The sequence below is a fragment of the Oncorhynchus nerka genome, unplaced genomic scaffold (assembly GCF_034236695.1).
Source record: "Oncorhynchus nerka isolate Pitt River unplaced genomic scaffold, Oner_Uvic_2.0 unplaced_scaffold_1086, whole genome shotgun sequence".
Classification (NCBI taxonomy): Eukaryota; Metazoa; Chordata; class Actinopteri; order Salmoniformes; family Salmonidae; genus Oncorhynchus; species Oncorhynchus nerka.
Window position 1 is genome coordinate 83,858 of NW_027040233.1, and position 20,570 is coordinate 104,427.

Genomic DNA, 20,570 nt, shown 5'->3' on the forward strand with positions numbered 1-20,570 from the left:
TGTATGATGGTAGTATTCAACATGTGTATGATGGTAGTATTCAACATGTGTATGATGGTAGTATTCAACATGTGTATGATGGTAGTATTCAACATGTGTATGATGGTAGTATTCAACATGTGTATGATGGTAGTATTCAACATGTGTATGATGGTAGTATTCAACATGTGTATGATGGTAGTATTCAACATGTGTATGATGGTAGTATTCAACATGTGTATGATGGTAGTATTCAACATGTGTATGATGGTAGTATTCAACATGTGTATGATGGTAGTATTCAACATGTGTATGATGGTAGTATTCAACATGTGTATGATGGTAGTATTCAACATGTGTATGATGGTAGTATTCAACATGTGTATGATGGTAGTATTCAACATGTGTATGATGGTAGTATTCAACATGTGTATGATGGTAGTATTCAACATGTGTATGATGGTAGTATTCAACATGTGTATGATGGTAGTATTCAACATGTGTATGATGGTAGTATTCAACATGTGTATGATGGTAGTATTCAACATGTGTATGATGGTAGTATTCAACATGTGTATGATGGTAGTATTCAACATGTGTATGATGGTAGTATTCAACATGTGTATGATGGTAGTATTCAACATGTGTATGATGGTAGTATTCAACATGTGTATGATGGTAGTATTCAACATGTGTATGATGGTAGTATTCAACATGTGTATGATGGTAGTATTCAACATGTGTATGATGGTAGTATTCAACATGTGTATGATGGTAGTATTCAACATGTGTATGATGGTAGTATTCAACATGTGTATGATGGTAGTATTCAACATGTGTATGATGGTAGTATTCAACATGTGTATGATGGTAGTATTCAACATGTGTATGATGGTAGTATTCAACATGTGTATGATGGTAGTATTCAACATGTGTATGATGGTAGTATTCAACATGTGTATGATGGTAGTATTCAACATGTGTATGATGGTAGTATTCAACATGTGTATGATGGTAGTATTCAACATGTGTATGATGGTAGTATTCAACATGTGTATGATGGTAGTATTCAACATGTGTATGATGGTAGTATTCAACATGTGTATGATGGTAGTATTCAACATGTGTATGATGGTAGATGGTAGTCATTCAACATGTGTATGATGGTAGTATTCAACATGTGTATGATGGTAGTATTCAACATGTGTATGATGGTAGTATTCAACATGTGTATGATGGTAGTATTCAACATGTGTATGATGGTAGTATTCAACATGTGTATGATGGTAGTATTCAACATGTGTATGATGGTAGTATTCAACATGTGTATGATGGTAGTATTCAACATGTGTATGATGGTAGTATTCAACATGTGTATGATGGTAGTATTCAACATGTGTATGATGGTATATTCAACATGTGTATGATGGTAGTATTCAACATGTGTATGATGGTAGTATTCAACATGATGTAGTGATGGTAGTATTCAACATGTGTATGATGGTAGTATTCAACATGTGTATGATGGTAGTATTCAACATGTGTATGATGGTAGTATTCAACATGTGTATGATGGTAGTATTCAACATGTGTATGATGGTAGTATTCAACATGTGTATGATGGTAGTATTCAACATGTGTATGATGGTAGTATTCAACATGTGTATGATGGTAGTATTCAACATGTGTATGATGGTAGTATTCAACATGTGTATGATGGTAGTATTCAAACATGTGTATGATGGTAGTATTCAACATGTGTATGATGGTAGTATTCAACATGTGTATGATGGTAGTATTCAACATGTGTATGATGGTAGTATTCAACATGTGTATGATGGTAGTATTCAACATGTGTATGATGGTAGTATTCAACATGTGTATGATGGTAGTATTCAACATGTGTATGATGGTAGTATTCAACATGTGTATGATGGTAGTATTCAACATGTGTATGATGGTAGTATTCAACATGTGTATGATGGTAGTATTCAACATGTGTATGATGGTAGTATTCAACATGTGTATGATGTAGTATGATGGTAGTATTCAACATGTGTATGATGGTAGTATTCAACATGTGTATGATGGTAGTATTCAACATGTGTATGATGATGGTAGTATTCAACATGTGTATGATGGTAGTATTCAACATGTGTATGATGGTAGTATTCAACATGTGTATGATGGTAGTATTCAACATGTGTATGATGGTAGTATTCAACATGTGTATGATGGTAGTATTCAACATGTGTATGATGGTAGTATTCAACATGTGTATGATGGTAGTATTCAACATGTGTATGATGGTAGTATTCAACATGTGTATGATGGTAGTATTCAACATGTGTAAGATGCTGGTCTGTAGTAATGTAACTGTTTGGTTTTCAGCCCAAGAAAGGAGGGGGTTTGTCCTATAACTCCATGGTTCCTCTGACGATGTGTTCTGAGAAACTGGTCCAGCTTATCCTCCACGAATACAGTATCCTTCTGACCTACAGACACCAACTACAGACACCACTACCTACAGACACCACTACCTACAGACACCACTAACTACAGACACCACTAACTACAGACACCACTAACTACAGACACCACTAACCTACAGACACCACTACCTACAGACACCACTAGACACCACTACCTACAGACACCACTACCTACAGACACCACTAGACACCACTAACTACAGACACCTACCTACAGACACCACTATACAGACACCACTAGATACAGACACCACTAGATACAGACACCACTAACTACAGACACCACTAGATACAGACACCACTAGATACAGACACCACTAGATACAGACACCACTAGATACAGACACCACTAGATACAGACACCACTAGATACAGACACCACTACAGACACCAACTACCTACAGACACCACTAACTACAGACACCACTAGATACAGACACCACTACCTACAGACACCACTACCTACAGACACCACTAACTACAGACACCACTAACTACAGACACCACTACCTACAGACACCACTACCTACAGACACCACTAGATACAGACACCACTATACAGACACCACTAGATACAGACACCACTAGATACAGACACCACTACCTACAGACACCACTACCTACAGACACCACTACCTACAGACACCACTACCTACAGACAGACCACTACCTACAGACACCACTAGATACAGACACCACTAGATACAGACACCACTAGACACCACTACAGACACCACTAGATACAGACACCACTAGATACAGACACCACTACCTACAGACACCACTACCTACAGACACACACTACAGATACAGACACCACTACCTACAGACACCACACTAGATACAGACACCACTAGATACAGACACCACACTACAGACACCACTAGATACAGACACCACTACCTACAGACACCACTACCTACAGACACCACTAGATACAGACACCACTAGATACAGACACCACTACCTACAGACACCACTAGATACAGACACCACTACCTACAGACACCACTAGATACAGACACCACTACCTACAGACACCACTACCTACAGACACCACTAGATACAGACACCACTAGATACAGACACCACTAGATACAGACACCACTAGATACAGACACCACTAGATACAGACACCACTAGATACAGACACCACTAGATACAGACACCACTAGATACAGACACCACTACCTACAGACACCACTACCTACAGACACCACTAGATACAGACACCACTAGACTACAGACACCACTAACTACAGACACCACTAGATACAGACACCACTAACTACAGACACCACTAGATACAGACACCACTAGATACAGACGCCACTACCTACAGACACCACTACCTACAGACACCACTAGATACAGACACCACTACCTACAGACGCCACTACCTACAGACACCACTACCTACAGACACCACTAGATACAGACACCACTAGATACAGACACCACTACCTACAGACGCCACTACCTACAGACGCCACTACCTACAGACGCCACTAGATACAGACACCACTAGATACAGACACCACTACCTACAGACACCACTACCTACAGACACCACTACCTACAGACACCACTAGCTACAGACACCACTAGATACAGACACCACTACCTACAGACACCACTACCTACAGACACCACTACCTACAGACACCACTACCTACAGACACCACACCACTACCTACAGACACCACTAGATACAGACACCACTAGATACAGACACCACTAGATACAGACACCACTAGATACAGACACCACTACCTACAGACACCACTAGATACAGACACCACTACCTACAGACACCACTACCTACAGACACCACTAGATACAGACACCACTAGATACAGACACCACTACCTACAGACACCACTAGATACAGACACCACTAGATACAGACACCACTACCTACAGACACCACTACCTACAGACACCACTAGATACAGACTAGATACAGACACCTAGATACAGACACCACTAGATACAGACACCACTACCTACAGACACCACTAGATACAGACGCCACTACCTACAGACACCACTACCTACAGACACCACTAGATACAGACACCACTAGATACAGACACCACTAGATACAGACACCACTAGATACAGACACCACTAGATACAGACACCACTACCTACAGACACCACTACCTACAGACACCACTAGATACAGACACCACTAACTACAGACACCACTAACTACAGACACCACTAGATACAGACGCCACTAACTACAGACACCACTAGATACAGACACCACTAGATACAGACGCCACTACCTACAGACACCACTACCTACAGACACCACTAGATACAGACACCACTACCTACAGACGCCACTACCTACAGACACCACTACCTACAGACACCACTAGATACAGACACCACTAGATACAGACACCACTACCTACAGACGCCACTACCTACAGACGCCACTACCTACAGACGCCACTAGATACAGACACCACTAGATACAGACACCACTACCTACAGACACCACTACCTACAGACACCACTACCTACAGACACCACTACCTACAGACACCACTAGATACAGACACCACTAGATACAGACACCACTACCTACAGACACCACTACCTACAGACACCACTAACTACAGACACCACTAGATACAGACACCACTAACTACAGACACCACTAGATACAGACACCACTAGATACAGACGCCACTAACTACAGACACCACTAGATACAGACACCACTAGATACAGACGCCACTACCTACAGACACCACTACCTACAGACACCACTAGATACAGACACCACTACCTACAGACACCACTACCTACAGACACCACTAGATACAGACACCACTAGATACAGACACCACTAGATACAGACACCACTACCTACAGACACCACTAGATACAGACACCACTACCTACAGACACCACTACCTACAGACACCACTACCTACAGACACCACTACCTACAGACACCACACCACTACAGACCTACTAGATACAGACACCACTAGATACAGACACCACTAGATACAGACACCACTAGATACAGACACCACTAGATACAGACACCACTACCTACAGACACCACTAGATACAGACACCACTACCTACAGACACCACTACCTACAGACACCACTAGATACAGACACCACTAGATACAGACACCACTACCTACAGACACCACTAGATACAGACACCACTAGATACAGACACCACTAGATACAGACACCACTAGGTACAGACACCACTACCTACAGACACCACTACAGATACAGACACCACTACCTACAGACACCACTACCTACAGACACCACTACCTACAGACACCACTAGCTACAGACACCACTAGATACAGACACCACTAGATACAGACACCACTAGATACAGACACCACTACCTACAGACACCACTACCTACAGACACCACTACCTACAGACACCACTAGATACAGACACCACTACCTACAGACACCACTACCTACAGACACCACTAGATACAGACACCACTACCTACAGACACCACTACCTACAGACACCACTACCTACAGACACCACTAGATACAGACACCACTAGATACAGACACCACTAGATACAGACACCACTAGATACAGACACCACTAGATACAGACACCACTAGATACAGACACCACTACCTACAGACACCACTACCTACAGACACCACTAGATACAGACACCACTAACTACAGACACCACTAACTACAGACACCACTAACTACAGACACCACTAGATACAGACGCCACTAACTACAGACACCACTAGATACAGACACCACTAGATACAGACGCCACTACCTACAGACACCACTACCTACAGACACCACTAGATACAGACACCACTACCTACAGACGCCACTACCTACAGACACCACTAGATACAGACACCACTAGATAGACACCACTACCTACAGACACCACTAGATACAGACACCACTAGATACAGACACCACTAGATACAGACACCACTACCTACAGACACCACTAGATACAGACACCACTAGATACAGACACCACAGACACCACTACCTACAGACACCACTAGATACAGACACCACTACCTACAGACACCACTACCTACAGACACCACTAGATACAGACACCACTAGATACAGACACCACTACCTACAGACACCACTACCTACAGACACCACTAGATACAGACACCACTACCTACAGACACCACTACCTACAGACACCACTAGATACAGACACCACTACCTACAGACACCACTACCTACAGACACCACTACCTACAGACACCACTACCTACAGACACCACTACCTACAGACACCACTAGATACAGACACCACTAGATACAGACACCACTACCTACAGACGCCACTACCTACAGACGCCACTACCTACAGACGCCACACTAGATACAGACACCACTACCTACAGACACCACTAGATACAGACACCACTACCTACAGACGCCACTACCTACAGACGCCACTACCTACAGACACCACTAGATACAGACACCACTACCTACAGACGCCACTACCACTACCTACAGACACCACTAGATACAGACACCACTAGATACAGACACCACTACCTACAGACACCACTACCTACAGACACCACTACCTACAGACACCACTAGATACAGACACCACTACCTACAGACACCACTAGAGACAGACACCACTAACTACAGACACCACTACCTACAGACGCCACTAACTACAGACACCACTACCTACAGACACCACTAGATACAGACACCACTACCTACAGACACCACTAGAGACAGACACCACTAACTACAGACGTCACTACCTACAGACGCCACTAACTACAGACACCACTACCTACAGACGCCACTAGATACAGACGCCACTATACAGACGCCACTAGATACAGACGCCACTAGATACAGACACCACTAGATACAGACGCCACTACCTACAGACGCCACTACCTACAGACACCACTACCTACAGACACCACTAGATACAGACACCACTACCTACAGACACCACTAGAGACAGACACCACTAACTACAGACGCCACTACCTACAGACGCCACTAACTACAGACACCACTACCTACAGACACCACTAGATACAGACACCACTACCTACAGACACCACTAGAGACAGACACCACTAACTACAGACGTCACTACCTACAGACGCCACTAACTACAGACACCACTACCTACAGACGCCACTAGATACAGACGCCACTAGATACAGACGCCACTAGATACAGACGCCACTAGATACAGACGCCACTAGATACAGACACCACTAGATACAGACACCACTACCTACAGACGCCACTACCTACAGACGCCACTACCTACAGACGCCACTACCTACAGACGCCACTACCTACAGACGCCACTAGATACAGACGCCACTAGATACAGACGCCACTACCTACAGACACCACTACCTACAGACACCACTACCTACAGACACCACTACCTACAGACGCCACTAGATACAGACGCCACTAGATACAGACGCCACTAGATACAGACGCCACTAGATACAGACACCACTAGATACAGACACCACTAGATACAGACACCACTAGATACAGACACCACTAGATACAGACACCACCAACTACAGACACCACTGACTACAGACACGATGATCCACCTCAGAACAGTAGGTAGAACCTAAACGATCCACCTCAGAACAGTAGGTAGAACCTTACCGATCCACCTCAGAACAGTAGGTAGAACCTTAACGATCCACCTCAGAACAGTAGGTAGAACCTTAACGATCCACCTCAGAACAGTAGGTAGAACCTTAACGATCCACCTCAGAGCAGTAGGTAGAACCTAATGATCCACTTCAGAACAGTAGGTAGAACCTAAACGATCCACCTCAGAACAGTAGGTAGAACCTTACCGATCCACCTCAGAGCAGTAGGTAGAACCTTACCGATCCACCTCAGAACAGTAGGTAGAACCTTACCGATCCACCTCAGAACAGTAGGTAGAACCTTAACGATCCACCTCGGAACAGTAGGTAGAACCTTAACGATCCACCTCAGAACAGTAGGTAGAACCTTAACGATCCACCTCAGAACAGTAGGTAGAACCTAAACGATCCACCTCGGAACAGTAGGTAGAACCTTACCGATCCACCTCGGAACAGTAGGTAGAACCTTAACGATCCACCTCAGAAATCTTCAATGCGGAGGTTCTGTTCCGAGAAGACAGCACTCCTGATGACTTCATCGACGTCATTGTTGGGAACCGAGTTTACATGCCCTGTTTATACGTACGTATCTGATCTATGATCTAGCTCTATGTTTATATGTACCTGATCTATGATCTAGCTCTATGTTTATACGTACGTACCTGATCTATGATCTAGCTCTATGTTAATATGTAGGTACCTGATCTATGATCTAGCTCTATGTTTATACGTACGTACCTGATCTATGATCTAGCTCTATGTTTATACCTACCTGATCTATGATCTAGCTCTATGTTTATACCTACCTTATCTATGATCCAGCTCTATGTTTATACATGCGTACCTGATCTATGATCTAGCTCTATGTTTATACCTACCTGATCTATGATCTAGCTCTATGTTTATACGTACCTGATCTATGATCTAGCTCTATGTTAATACCTACCTGATCTATGATCTAGCTCTATGTTAATACGTAGGTACCTGATCTATGATCTAGCTCTATGTTTATACCTACCTGATCTATGATCTAGCTCTATGTTAATACGTAGGTACCTAATCTATGATCTTGCTCTATGTTAATACATACCTGATCTATGATCTAGCTCTGTTAATACGTACCTGATCTATGATCTAGCTCTATGTTAATACGTAGGTACCTGATCTAGCTCTATGTTTATACGTAACTGATCTAGCTCTATGTTAATATGTAGGTACCTGATCTATGATCTAGCTCTATGTTTATACCTACCTGATCTATGATCTAGCTCTATGTTTATACGTAACTGATCTATGATCTAGCTCTATGTTTATATGTACCTGATCTATGATCTAGCTCTATGTTTATACGTACGTACCTGATCTATGATCTAGCTCTATGTTAATATGTAGGTACCTGATCTATGATCTAGCTCTATGTTTATATCTATGATCTATCTCTATGTTTATACCTACCTTCTATGATCTAGCTCTATGTTTATACCTACCTGATCTACCTGATCTATGATCTAGCTCTATGTTTATACCTACCTGATCTATGATCTAGCTCTATGTTTATACCTACCTGATCTATGATCTAGCTCTATGTTTATACCTACCTGATCTATGATCTAGCTCTATGTTTATACCTACCTGATCTATGATCTAGCTCTATGTTTATACGTACCTGATCTATGATCTAGCTCTATGTTAATACCTACCTGATCTATGATCTAGCTCTATGTTAATACGTAGGTACCTGATCTATGATCTAGCTCTATGTTTATACCTACCTGATCTATGATCTAGCTCTATGTTCTAGCTCTATGTTTATACGTACCTGTTCTGTATCAGTCCACAATGAATATGTAGTGGTGTGTGTAGGTGTATAACAAGGTGGATCAGATCTCTATAGAGGAGGTGGACAGACTGGCCCACGAACCCCACAGCGTTGTCATCAGGTCAGAAACTACCCTGTCTGTCTGTCTGTCTGACTGTCTGTCTGACTGTCTCTTCACTGTCTGACTGTCTCTTCACTGTCTGACTGTCTCTTCACTGTCTGACTGTCTCTTCACTGTCTGACTGTCTCTTCTCTGTCTGACTGTCTCTTCTCTGTCTGACTGTCTCTTCTCTGTCTGACTGTCTCTTCACTGTCTGACTGTCTGTCTCTTCACTGTCTGACTGTCTCTTCTCCGTCTGACTGTCTCTTCTCTCTTCTCTGTCTGACTGTCTCTTCTCTGTCTGACTGTCTCTTCTCTGTCTGACTGTCTCTTCTCTGTCTGACTGTCTCTTCTCTGTCTGACTGTCTCTTCTCTGTCTGACTGTCTCTTCTCTGTCTGACTGTCTCTTCTCTGTCTGACTGTCTCTTCTCTGTCTGACTGTCTCTTCTCTGTCTGACTGTCTCTTCTCTGTCTGACTGTCTGACTGTCTCTTCTGTCTGACTGTCTCTTCACTGTCTGACTGTCTCTTCTCTGTCTGACTGTCTCTTCACTGTCTGACTGTCTCTTCACTGTCTGACTGTCTCTTCTCTGTCTGACTGTCTCTTCTCTGTCTGACTGTCTCTTCACTGTCTGACTGTCTCTTCTCTGTCTGACTGTCTCTTCTCTGTCTGTCTGTCTCTTCTCTGTCTGACTGTGTTCTCTCTGTCTGACTGTCTCTTCTCTGTTTGACTGTCTCTTCTCTGTCTGACTGTCTCTTCTCTGTCTAACTGTCTCTTCTTCTGTCTGACTGTCTCTTCTCTGTCTAACTGTCTCTTCTTCTGTCTGACTGTCTCTTCTCTGTCTGACTGTCTCTTCTCTGTCTGACTGTCTCTTCTCTGTCTGACTGTCTCTTCTCTCTGACTGTCTGACTGTCTCTTCTCTGTCTGACTGTCTCTTCTGTCTGACTGTCTCTTCTGTCTGACTGTCTCTTCTCTGTCTGACTGTCTCTTCTCTGTCTGACTGTCTCTCTGTCTGACTGTCTCTGTCTGACTGTCTCTTCTCTCTGTCTCTTCTCTGTCTGACTGTCTCTTCTCTGTCTGACTGTCTCTTCTCTGTCTGACTGTCTCTTCTCTGTCTGACTGTCTCTTCTCTGTCTGACTGTCTCTTCTCTGTCTGACTGTCTCTTCTCTGTCTGACTGTCTCTTCTCTGTCTGACTGTCTCTTCTCCGTCTGACTGTGTTCTCTCTGTCTGACTGTCTCTTCTCCGTCTGACTGTCTCTTCTCCGTCTGACTGTCTCTTCTCCGTCTGACTGTGTTCTCTCTGTCTGACTGTGTTCTCTCTGTCTGACTGTGTTCTCTCTGTCTGACTGTCTCTTCTCTGTCTGACTCTCTTCTCCGTCTGACTGTGTTCTCTCTGTCTGACTGTGTTCTCTCCGTCTGACTGTCTCTTCTCCGTCTGACTGTCTCTTCTCCGTCTGACTGTCTCTTCTCCGTCTGACTGTGTTCTCTCTGTCTGACTGTACTCTCCGTCTGACTGTCTCTTCTCTGTCTGACTGTCTCTTCTCTGTCTGACTGTCTCTTCTCTGTCTGACTGTCTCTTCTCTGTCTGACTGTCTCTTCTCTGTCTGACTGTGTCTGACTGTCTCTTCTCTGTCTGACTGTGTCCTCTGTCTGACTGTGTTCTCTCTGTCTGACTGTGTCCTCTCTGTCTGACTGTGTCCTCTCTGTCTGACTGTCTCTTCTCTGTCTGACTGTCTCTTCTCTGTCTGACTGTCTCTTCTCTGTCTGACTGTCTCTTCTCTGTCTGACTGTCTCTTCTCCGTCTGACTGTGTTCTCTCTGTTAGCTGTGGGATGAAGCTGAACCTGGACTTCCTGTTAGAGAGGCTGTGGGAATACCTGGCGCTCATCTGTCTTTACACAAAGAAGAGAGGAGGTACACGCCCCCCCCCCAACCCCCGTATACTGAGAATGCGTCATGTTCGATTTTGTTGTTGCCTGCTATTGGTTGATGTCGGTAGCTCCTCCCCATATCTAACTGATCAGCTGTTGTCATAGGCTGAATGAGTTTCAAATTGTCGCATCCTATTTGACTTTTTCTCATACTTAAAGGCCTACTATTTAGGATGTAGGAGAATTCAGAAATGGACACAGGCTCATGCTCACTCACATACACACTCAAATGTGCACACACACACAGCAATCCAATCGTAAACACACACTCTCCCACGCTGTGTGTTGAACCCCTGGTGTCTCACAGGCTGTGTGTTGAACCCCTGGTGTCTCCTGTTGAACCCCTGGTGTCTCCCACGCTGTGTGTTGAACCCCTGGTGTCTCCTGTTGAACCCCTGGTGTCTCCCACGCTGTGTGTTGAACCCCTAGTGTCTCCTGTTGAACCCCTGGTGTCTCACAGGCTGTGTGTTGAACCCCTGGTGTCTCCCACGCTGTGTGTAGAACCCCTGGTGTCTCCCACGCTGTGTGTTGAACCCCTGGTGTCTCCCAGGCTGTGTTGAACCCCTGGTGTCTCCCACCCTGTGTGTTGAACCCCTGGTGTCTCCCACACTGTGTGTAGAACCCCTGGTGTCTCCCACGCTGTGTTGAACCCCTGGTGTCTCCCACGCTGTGTTGAACCCCTGGTGTCTCCCACGCTGTGTGTTGAACCCCTGGTGTCTCCCACGCTGTGTGTTGAACCCCTAGTGTCTCCTGTTGAACCCCTGGTGTCTCCCAGGCTGTGTGTTGAACCCCTAGTGTCTCCTGTTGAACCTCTGGTGTCTCACAGGCTGTGTGTTGAACCCCTGGTGTCTCCCAGGCTGTGTGTTGAACCCCTGGTGTCTCCCACGCTGTGTGTTGAACCCCTAGTGTCTCCTGTTGAACCCCTGGTGTCTCCCAGGCTGTGTGTTGAACCCCTGGTGTCTCCCACGCTGTGTGTTGAACCCCTGGTGTCTCCCACGCTGTGTTGAACCCCTGGTGTCTCCCACGCTGTGTTGAACCCCTGGTGTCTCCCACGCTGTGTGTTGAACCCCTGGTGTCTCCCAGGCTGTGTGTTGAACCCCTGGTGTCTCCTGTTGAACCCCTGGTGTCTCCCACGCTGTGTGTAGAACCCCTGGTGTCTCCCACGCTGTGTGTTGAACCCCTGGTGTCTCCCACGCTGTGTGTAGAACCCCTGGTGTCTCCTGTTGAACCCCTGGTGTCTCCTGTTGAACCCCTGGTGTCTCCCACGCTGTGTGTTGAACCCCTGGTGTCTCCCACGCTGTGTGTAGAACCCCTGGTGTCTCCCACGCTGTGTTGAACCCCTGGTGTCTCCCACGCTGTGTTGAACCCCTGGTGTCTCCCAGGCTGTGTGTAGAACCCCTGGTGTCTCCCACGCTGTGTGTTGAACCCCTGGTGTCTCCCAGGCTGTGTGTAGAACCCCTGGTGTCTCCCACGCTGTGTGTAGAACCCCTGGTGTCTCCCACGCTGTGTGTAGAACCCCTGGTGTCTCCCACGCTGTGTTGAACCCCTGGTGTCTCCCACGCTGTGTTGAACCCCTGGTGTCTCCCAGGCTCTGTTGAACCCCTGGTGTCTCCCACGCTGTGTGTTGAACCCCTGGTGTCTCCCACGCTGTGTGTTGAACCCCTGGTGTCTCCCACGCTGTGTGTTGAACCCCTGGTGTCTCCCACGCTGTGTGTTGAACCCCTGGTGTCTCCACGCTGTGTGTTGAACCCCTGGTGTCTCCCACGCTGTGTGTTGAACCCCTGGTGTCTCCCACGCTGTGTGTTGAACCCCTGGTGTCTCCCACGCTCTGTGTTGAACCCTGGTGTCTCCTGTTGAACCCCTGGTGTCTCCCACGCTGTGTTGAACCCCTGGTGTCTCCCACGCTGTGTGTTGAACCCCTGGTGTCTCCCACGCTGTGTGTTGAACCCCTGGTGTCTCCCACGCTGTGTGTTGAACCCCTGGTGTCTCCCACGCTGTGTGTTGAACCCCTGGTGTCTCCCACGCTGTGTGTTGAACCCCTGGTGTCTCCCACGCTGTGTGTTGAACCCCTGGTGTCTCCTGTTGAACCCCTGGTGTCTCCCACGCTGTGTTGAACCCCTGGTGTCTCCCACGCTGTGTGTTGAACCCCTGGTGTCTCCCACGCTGTGTGTTGAACCCCTGGTGTCTCCTGTTGAACCCCTGGTGTCTCCTGTTGAACCCCTGGTGTCTCCCACGCTGTGTGTTGAACCCCTGGTGTCTCCCAGGCTGTGTGTTGAACCCCTGGTGTCTCCCAGGCTGTGTGTTGAACCCCTGGTGTCTCCCACGCTGTGTGTTGAACCCCTGGTGTCTCCCAGGCTGTGTTGAACCCCTGGTGTCTCCCACGCTGTGTGTGGAACCCCTGGTGTCTCCTGTTGAACCCCTGGTGTCTCCTGTTGAACCCCTGGTGTCTCCCACGCTGTGTGTTGAACCCCTGGTGTCTCCCACGCTGTGTGTTGAACCCCTGGTGTCTCCCACGCTGTGTGTTGAACCCCTGGTGTCTCCCACGCTGTGTTGAACCCCTGGTGTCTCCCAGGCTGTGTTGAACCCCTGGTGTCTCCCACGCTGTGTGTTGAACCCCTGGTGTCTCCTGTTGAACCCCTGGTGTCTCCTGTTGAACCCCTGGTGTCTCCCACGCTGTGTGTTGAACCTCTGGTGTCTCCTGTTGAACCCCTGGTGTCTCCCACGCTGTGTGTTGAACCCCTGGTGTCTCCCACGCTGTGTGTTGAACCCCTGGTGTCTCCTGTAGAACCCCTGGTGTCTCCCACGCTGTGTGTTGAACCCCTGGTGTCTCCCACGCTGTGTTGAACCCCTGGTGTCTCCCACGCTGTGTGTTGAACCCCTGGTGTCTCCTGTTGAACCCCTGGTGTCTCCTGTTGAACCCCTGGTGTCTCCCACGCTGTGTGTTGAACCCCTGGTGTCTCCCACGCTGTGTTGAACCCCTGGTGTCTCCCACGCTGTGTGTTGAACCCCTGGTGTCTCCCACGCTGTGTGTAGAACCCCTGGCGTCTCCTGTTGAATTGTGGGTCTTGTTGTTTCAGAGAGGCCTGACTTCAGCGACGCCATCATCATGAGAAGAGGAGCGTCTGTAGAACACGTGGTGAGGCTTGAACACACCGACAATCCTGGCTTTGAACCCAGGTGTTCGGCGCCAGACTGTGTTAACCCGCTGAGCTAAAGCCTTACCGACGGTCTCTCCCCCTCTCTCTCCCCCTGCAGTGCCATCGGATCCACAGAACGTTAGCCAGCCAGTTCAAGTACGCCCTGGTCTGGGTAAGTTAGCAGCACCCCCGTGCTAGCAACGTTGGGTTTGCCCTCTTCTGCGTTTATAAAACACTGTATCTTTTCTTTCATGACTCCATTTTGTGCCTGTTGTGTTCCAGGGCACCAGCACCAAGTTGACTCCATTTTGTGCCTGTTGTGTCCCAGGGCACCAGCACCAAGTTGACTCCATTTTGTGCCTGTTGTGTTCCCAGGGCACCAGCACCAAGTTGACTCCATTTTGTGCCTGTTGTGTTCCAGGGCACCAGCACCAAATTGACTCCATTTTGTGCCTGTTGTGTTCCAGGGCACCAGCACCAAATTGACTCCATTTTGTGCCTGTTGTGTTCCAGGGCACCAGCACCAAGTTGACTCCATTTTGTGCCTGTTGTGTTCCAGGGCACCAGCACCAAGTTGACTCCATTTTGTGCCTGTTGTGTTCCAGGGCACCAGCACCAAGTTGACTCCATTTTGTGCCTGTTGTGTTCCAGAGCACCAGCACCAAGTTGACTCCATTTTGTGCCTGTTGTGTTCCAGGGCACCAGCACCAAGTTGACTCCATTTTGTGCCTGTTGTGTTCCCAGGGCACCAGCACCAAATTGACTCCATTTTGTGCCTGTTGTGTTCCAGAGCACCAGCACCAAGTTGACTCCATTTTGTGCCTGTTGTGTTCCAGGGCACCAGCACCAAGTTGACTCCATTTTGTGCCTGTTGTGTTCCCAGGGCACCAGCACCAAGTTGACTCCATTTTGTGCCTGTTGTGTTCCCAGGGCACCAGCACCAAATTGACTCCATTTTGTGCCTGTTGTGTTCCAGAGCACCAGCACCAAGTTGACTCCATTTTGTGCCTGTTGTGTTCCAGAGCACCAGCACCAAGTTGACTCCATTTTGTGCCTGTTGTGTTCCCAGGGCACCAGCACCAAGTTGACTCCATTTTGTGCCTGTTGTGTTCCAGAGCACCAGCACCAAGTTGACTCCATTTTGTGCCTGTTGTGTTCCAGGGCATCAGCACCAAGTTGACTCCATTTTGTGCCTGTTGTGTTCCAGGGCACCAGCACCAAGTTGACTCCATTTTGTGCCTGTTGTGTTCCAGGGCACCAGCACCAAGTTGACTCCATTTTGTGCCTGTTGTGTTCCAGAGCACCATCACCAAGTTGACTCCATTTTGTGCCTGTTGTGTTCCCAGGGCACCAGCACCAAATTGACTCCATTTTGTGCCTGTTGTGTTCCAGGGCACCAGCACCAAGTTGACTCCATTTTGTGCCTGTTGTGTTCCCAGGGCACCAGCACCAAATTGACTCCATTTTGTGCCTGTTGTGTTCCCAGGGCACCAGCACCAAATTGACTCCATTTTGTGCCTGTTGTGTTCCAGGGCACCAGCACCAAGTTGACTCCATTTTGTGCCTGTTGTGTTCCCAGGGCACCAGCACCAAATTGACTCCATTTTGTGCCTGTTGTGTTCCCAGGGCACCAGCACCAAGTTGACTCCATTTTGTGCCTGTTGTGTTCCCAGGGCACCAGCACCAAGTTGACTCCATTTTGTGCCTGTTGTGTTCCCAGGGCACCAGCACCAAGTTCGACCCCCAGCGGGTGGGGCTGACGCACATCATGGAGCACGAGGACGTCATCCAGATTGTTAAGAAGTGAAACAGCTCTTCGGGATAGGACCGATGACGGGCTTGGGGGTGGGACGAGTTAGTAAAAACAGGCCTTCTGATTGGACGGAATACAAGATGGGTGGGAGGAGTTAGTAAAAAACAGGCCTTCTGATTGGACGGAATACAAGATGGGTGGGAGGAGTTAGTAAAAAACAGGCCTTCTGATTGGACGGAATACAAGATGGGTGGGAGGAGTTAGTAAAAAACAGGCCTTCTGATTGGACGGAATACAAGATGGGTGGGAGGAGTTAAAAAAAACAATAACAGGAAGTTGATTTATCCAGAACCAGTGGTACAGTAGATTCTAAAGTCCTGATTCTTATTTTGCATTTAGAACAAACAACAAAAAATAACCAATCAAGAACCAGATGCCATCTGGGTTACAAGAGGACAGGAAGCAACGTATTTTAACTTTGTTGACATTTAAACGCATCCAGAATGACAAGGGAAACTAAATAAATTCCACGAACGTGAAATGGACACAATTTGTTTTTGTGGTTTTTGTTTCTTCCATTGGTTGCAATTTGTCTTGTTTTTGAATTCCAATCCAGCAAGAAGGAAGGAGACTGACAGCAGAGATGGAGGTGTTGAATTGAAAAGACAGCTATTAAAATGGTTCTGTAGTCTACAGAAGTAAGGAGACTGACAGCAGAGATGGAGGTGTTGAATTGAAATGGTTCTGTAGTCTACAGAAGTAAGGAGACTGACAGCAGAGATGGAGGTGTTGAATTGAAATGACAGCCATTAAAATGGTTCTGTAGTCTGCAGAAGGAAGGAGACTGACAGCAGAGATGGAGGTGTTGAATTGAAATGGTTCTGTAGTCTACAGAAGGAAGGAGACTGACAGCAGAGATGGAGGTGTTGAATTGAAATGGTTCTGTAGTCTACAGAAGGAAGGAGACTGACAGCAGAGATGGAGGTGTTGAATTGAAATGGTTCTGTAGTCTACAGAAGTAAGGAGACTGACAGCAGAGATGGAGGTGTTGAATTGAAATGGTTCTGTAGTCTACAGAAGGAAGGAGACTGACAGCAGAGATGGAGGTGTTGAATTGAAATGGTTCTGTAGTCTACAGAAGGAAGGAGACTGACAGCAGAGATGGAGGTGTTGAATTGAAATGGTTCTGTAGTCTACAGAAGGAAGGAGACTGACAGCAGAGATGGAGGTGTTGAATTGAAATGGTTCTGTAGTCTACAGAAGTAAGGAGACTGACAGCAGAGATGGAGGTGTTGAATTGAAATGGTTCTGTAGTCTACAGAAGGAAGGAGACTGACAGCAGAGATGGAGGTGTTGAATTGAAATGGTTCTGTAGTCTACAGAAGTAAGGAGACTGACAGCAGAGATGGAGGTGTTGAATTGAAATGGTTCTGTAGTCTACAGAAGGAAGGAGACTGACAGCAGAGATGGAGGTGTTGAATTGAAATGGTTCTGTAGTCTACAGACGTAAGGAGATGGAGGTAACACCCCTGTTAGGTTCAGATCTGGGATCAGCTTCCTGAACCATTATACATAAGATTCATAACACCCCTGTTAGGTACAGATCTGGGATCAGCTTCCCCCTATGAACCATTATACATAAAATTCATAACACCCCTGTTAGGTTCAGATCTGGGATCAGCTTCCTGAACCATTATACATAAGATTCATAACACCCCTGTTAGGTTCAGATCTGGGATCAGCTTCCCCCTATGAACCATTATACATAAGATTCATAACACCCCTGTTAGGTTCAGATCTGGGATCAGCTTCCTGAACCATTATACATAAGATTCATAACACCCCTGTTAGGTACAGATCTGGGATCAGCTTCCTGAACCATTATACATAAGATTCATAACACCCCTGTTAGGTTCAGATCTGGGATCAGCTTCCTGAACCATTATACATAAGATTCATAACACCCCTGGTACAGATCTGGGATCAGCTTCCCCCTATGAACCATTATACATAAGATTCATAACACCCCTGTTAGGTTCAGATCTGGGATCAGCTTCCTGAACCATTATACATAAGATTCATAACACCCCTGTTAGGTACAGATCTGGGATCAGCTTCCTGAACCATTATACATAAGATTCATAACACCCCTGTTAGGTACAGATCTGGGATCAGCTTCCTGAACCATTATACATAAGATTCATAACACCCCTGTTAGGTTCAGATCTGGGATCAGCTTCCTGAACCATTATACATAAGATTCATAACACCCCTGTTAGGTTCAGATCTGGGATCAGCTTCCTGAACCATTATACATAAGATTCATAACACCCCTGTTAGGTTCAGATCTGGGATCAGCTTCCTGAACCATTATACATAAGATTCATAACACCCCTGTTAGGTACAGATCTGGGATCAGCTTCCTGAACCATTATACATTAGCTTCCCCCCATCCTGAACCATTAGTGGGGAAAAGTTGTCATCGCGTTTACAATCACTAGAGTGGATTACTGAAAGGTGTGACGAGCCCTTCTGTGATAGAAAGCTCTGGGTGTCATCACGTTTACAATCACTAGAGTGGATTACTGAAAGGTGTGACGAGCCCTTCTGTGATAGAAAGCTCTGGGTGTCATCGCGTTTACAATCACTAGAGTGGATTACTGAAAGGTATGACGAGCCCTTCTGTGATAGAAAGCTCTGGGTTTCATCACGTTTACAATTACTAGAGTGGATTACTGAAAGGTGTGACGAGCCCTTCTGTGATAGAAAGCTCTGGGTGTCATCACGTTTACAATCACTAGAGTGGATTACTGAAAGGTGTGACGAGCCCTTCTGTGATAGAAAGCTCTGGGTGTCATCACGTTTACAATCACTAGAGTGGATTACTGAAAGGTGTGACGAGCCCTTCTGTGATAGAAAGCTCTGGGTGTCATCACGTTTACAATCACTAGAGTGGATTACTGAAAGGTGTGACGAGCCCTTCTGTGATAGAAAGCTCTGGGTGTCATCGCGTTTACAATCACTAGAGTGGATTACTGAAAGGTGTGACGAGCCCTTCTGTGATAGAAAGCTCTGGGTGTCATCACGTTTACAATCACTAGAGTGGATTACTGAAAGGTGTGACGAGCCCTTCTGTGATAGAAAGCTCTGGGTGTCATCACGTTTACAATCACTAGAGTGGATTACTGAAAGGTGTGACGAGCCCTTCTGTGATAGAAAGCTCTGGGTGTCATCACGTTTACAATCACTAGAGTGGATTACTGAAAGGTGTGACGAGCCCTTCTGTGATAGAAAGCTCTGGGTGTCATCACGTTTACAATCACTAGAGTGGATTACTGAAAGGTGTGACGAGCCCTTCTGTGATAGAAAGCTCTGGGTGTCATCACGTTTACAATCACTAGAGTGGATTACTGAAAGGTGTGACGAGCCCTTCTGTGATAGAAAGCTCTGGGTGTCATCACGTTTACAATCACTAGAGTGGATTACTGAAAGGTGTGACGAGCCCTTCTGTGATAGAAAGCTCTGGGTGTCATCACGTTTACAATCACTAGAGTGGATTACTGAAAGGTGTGACGAGCCCTTCTGTGATAGAAAGCTCTGGGTGTCATCACGTTTACAATCACTAGAGTGGATTACTGAAAGGTGTGACGAGCCCTTCTGTGATAGAAAGC

The 20,570-nt window shown here is 46.4% G+C and overlaps 1 protein-coding gene across 1 annotated transcript in view; it reads left to right on the forward strand.

The window, feature by feature from the left end:
- drg2 (developmentally regulated GTP binding protein 2) overlaps window positions 1-17,449 on the forward strand; it is an 85,010-nt gene extending 67,561 nt beyond the window's left edge. The window contains 7 exon segments of the mRNA XM_065016211.1: window positions 2,371-2,461; window positions 8,645-8,742; window positions 10,024-10,100; window positions 11,904-11,992; window positions 15,087-15,145; window positions 15,265-15,318; window positions 16,867-17,449. Coding sequence (XP_064872283.1) covers window positions 2,371-2,461; window positions 8,645-8,742; window positions 10,024-10,100; window positions 11,904-11,992; window positions 15,087-15,145; window positions 15,265-15,318; window positions 16,867-16,953 — 555 coding nt within the window. The 3' untranslated portion in view covers window positions 16,954-17,449.
- Window positions 17,450-20,570: the final 3,121 nt, after the last annotated feature.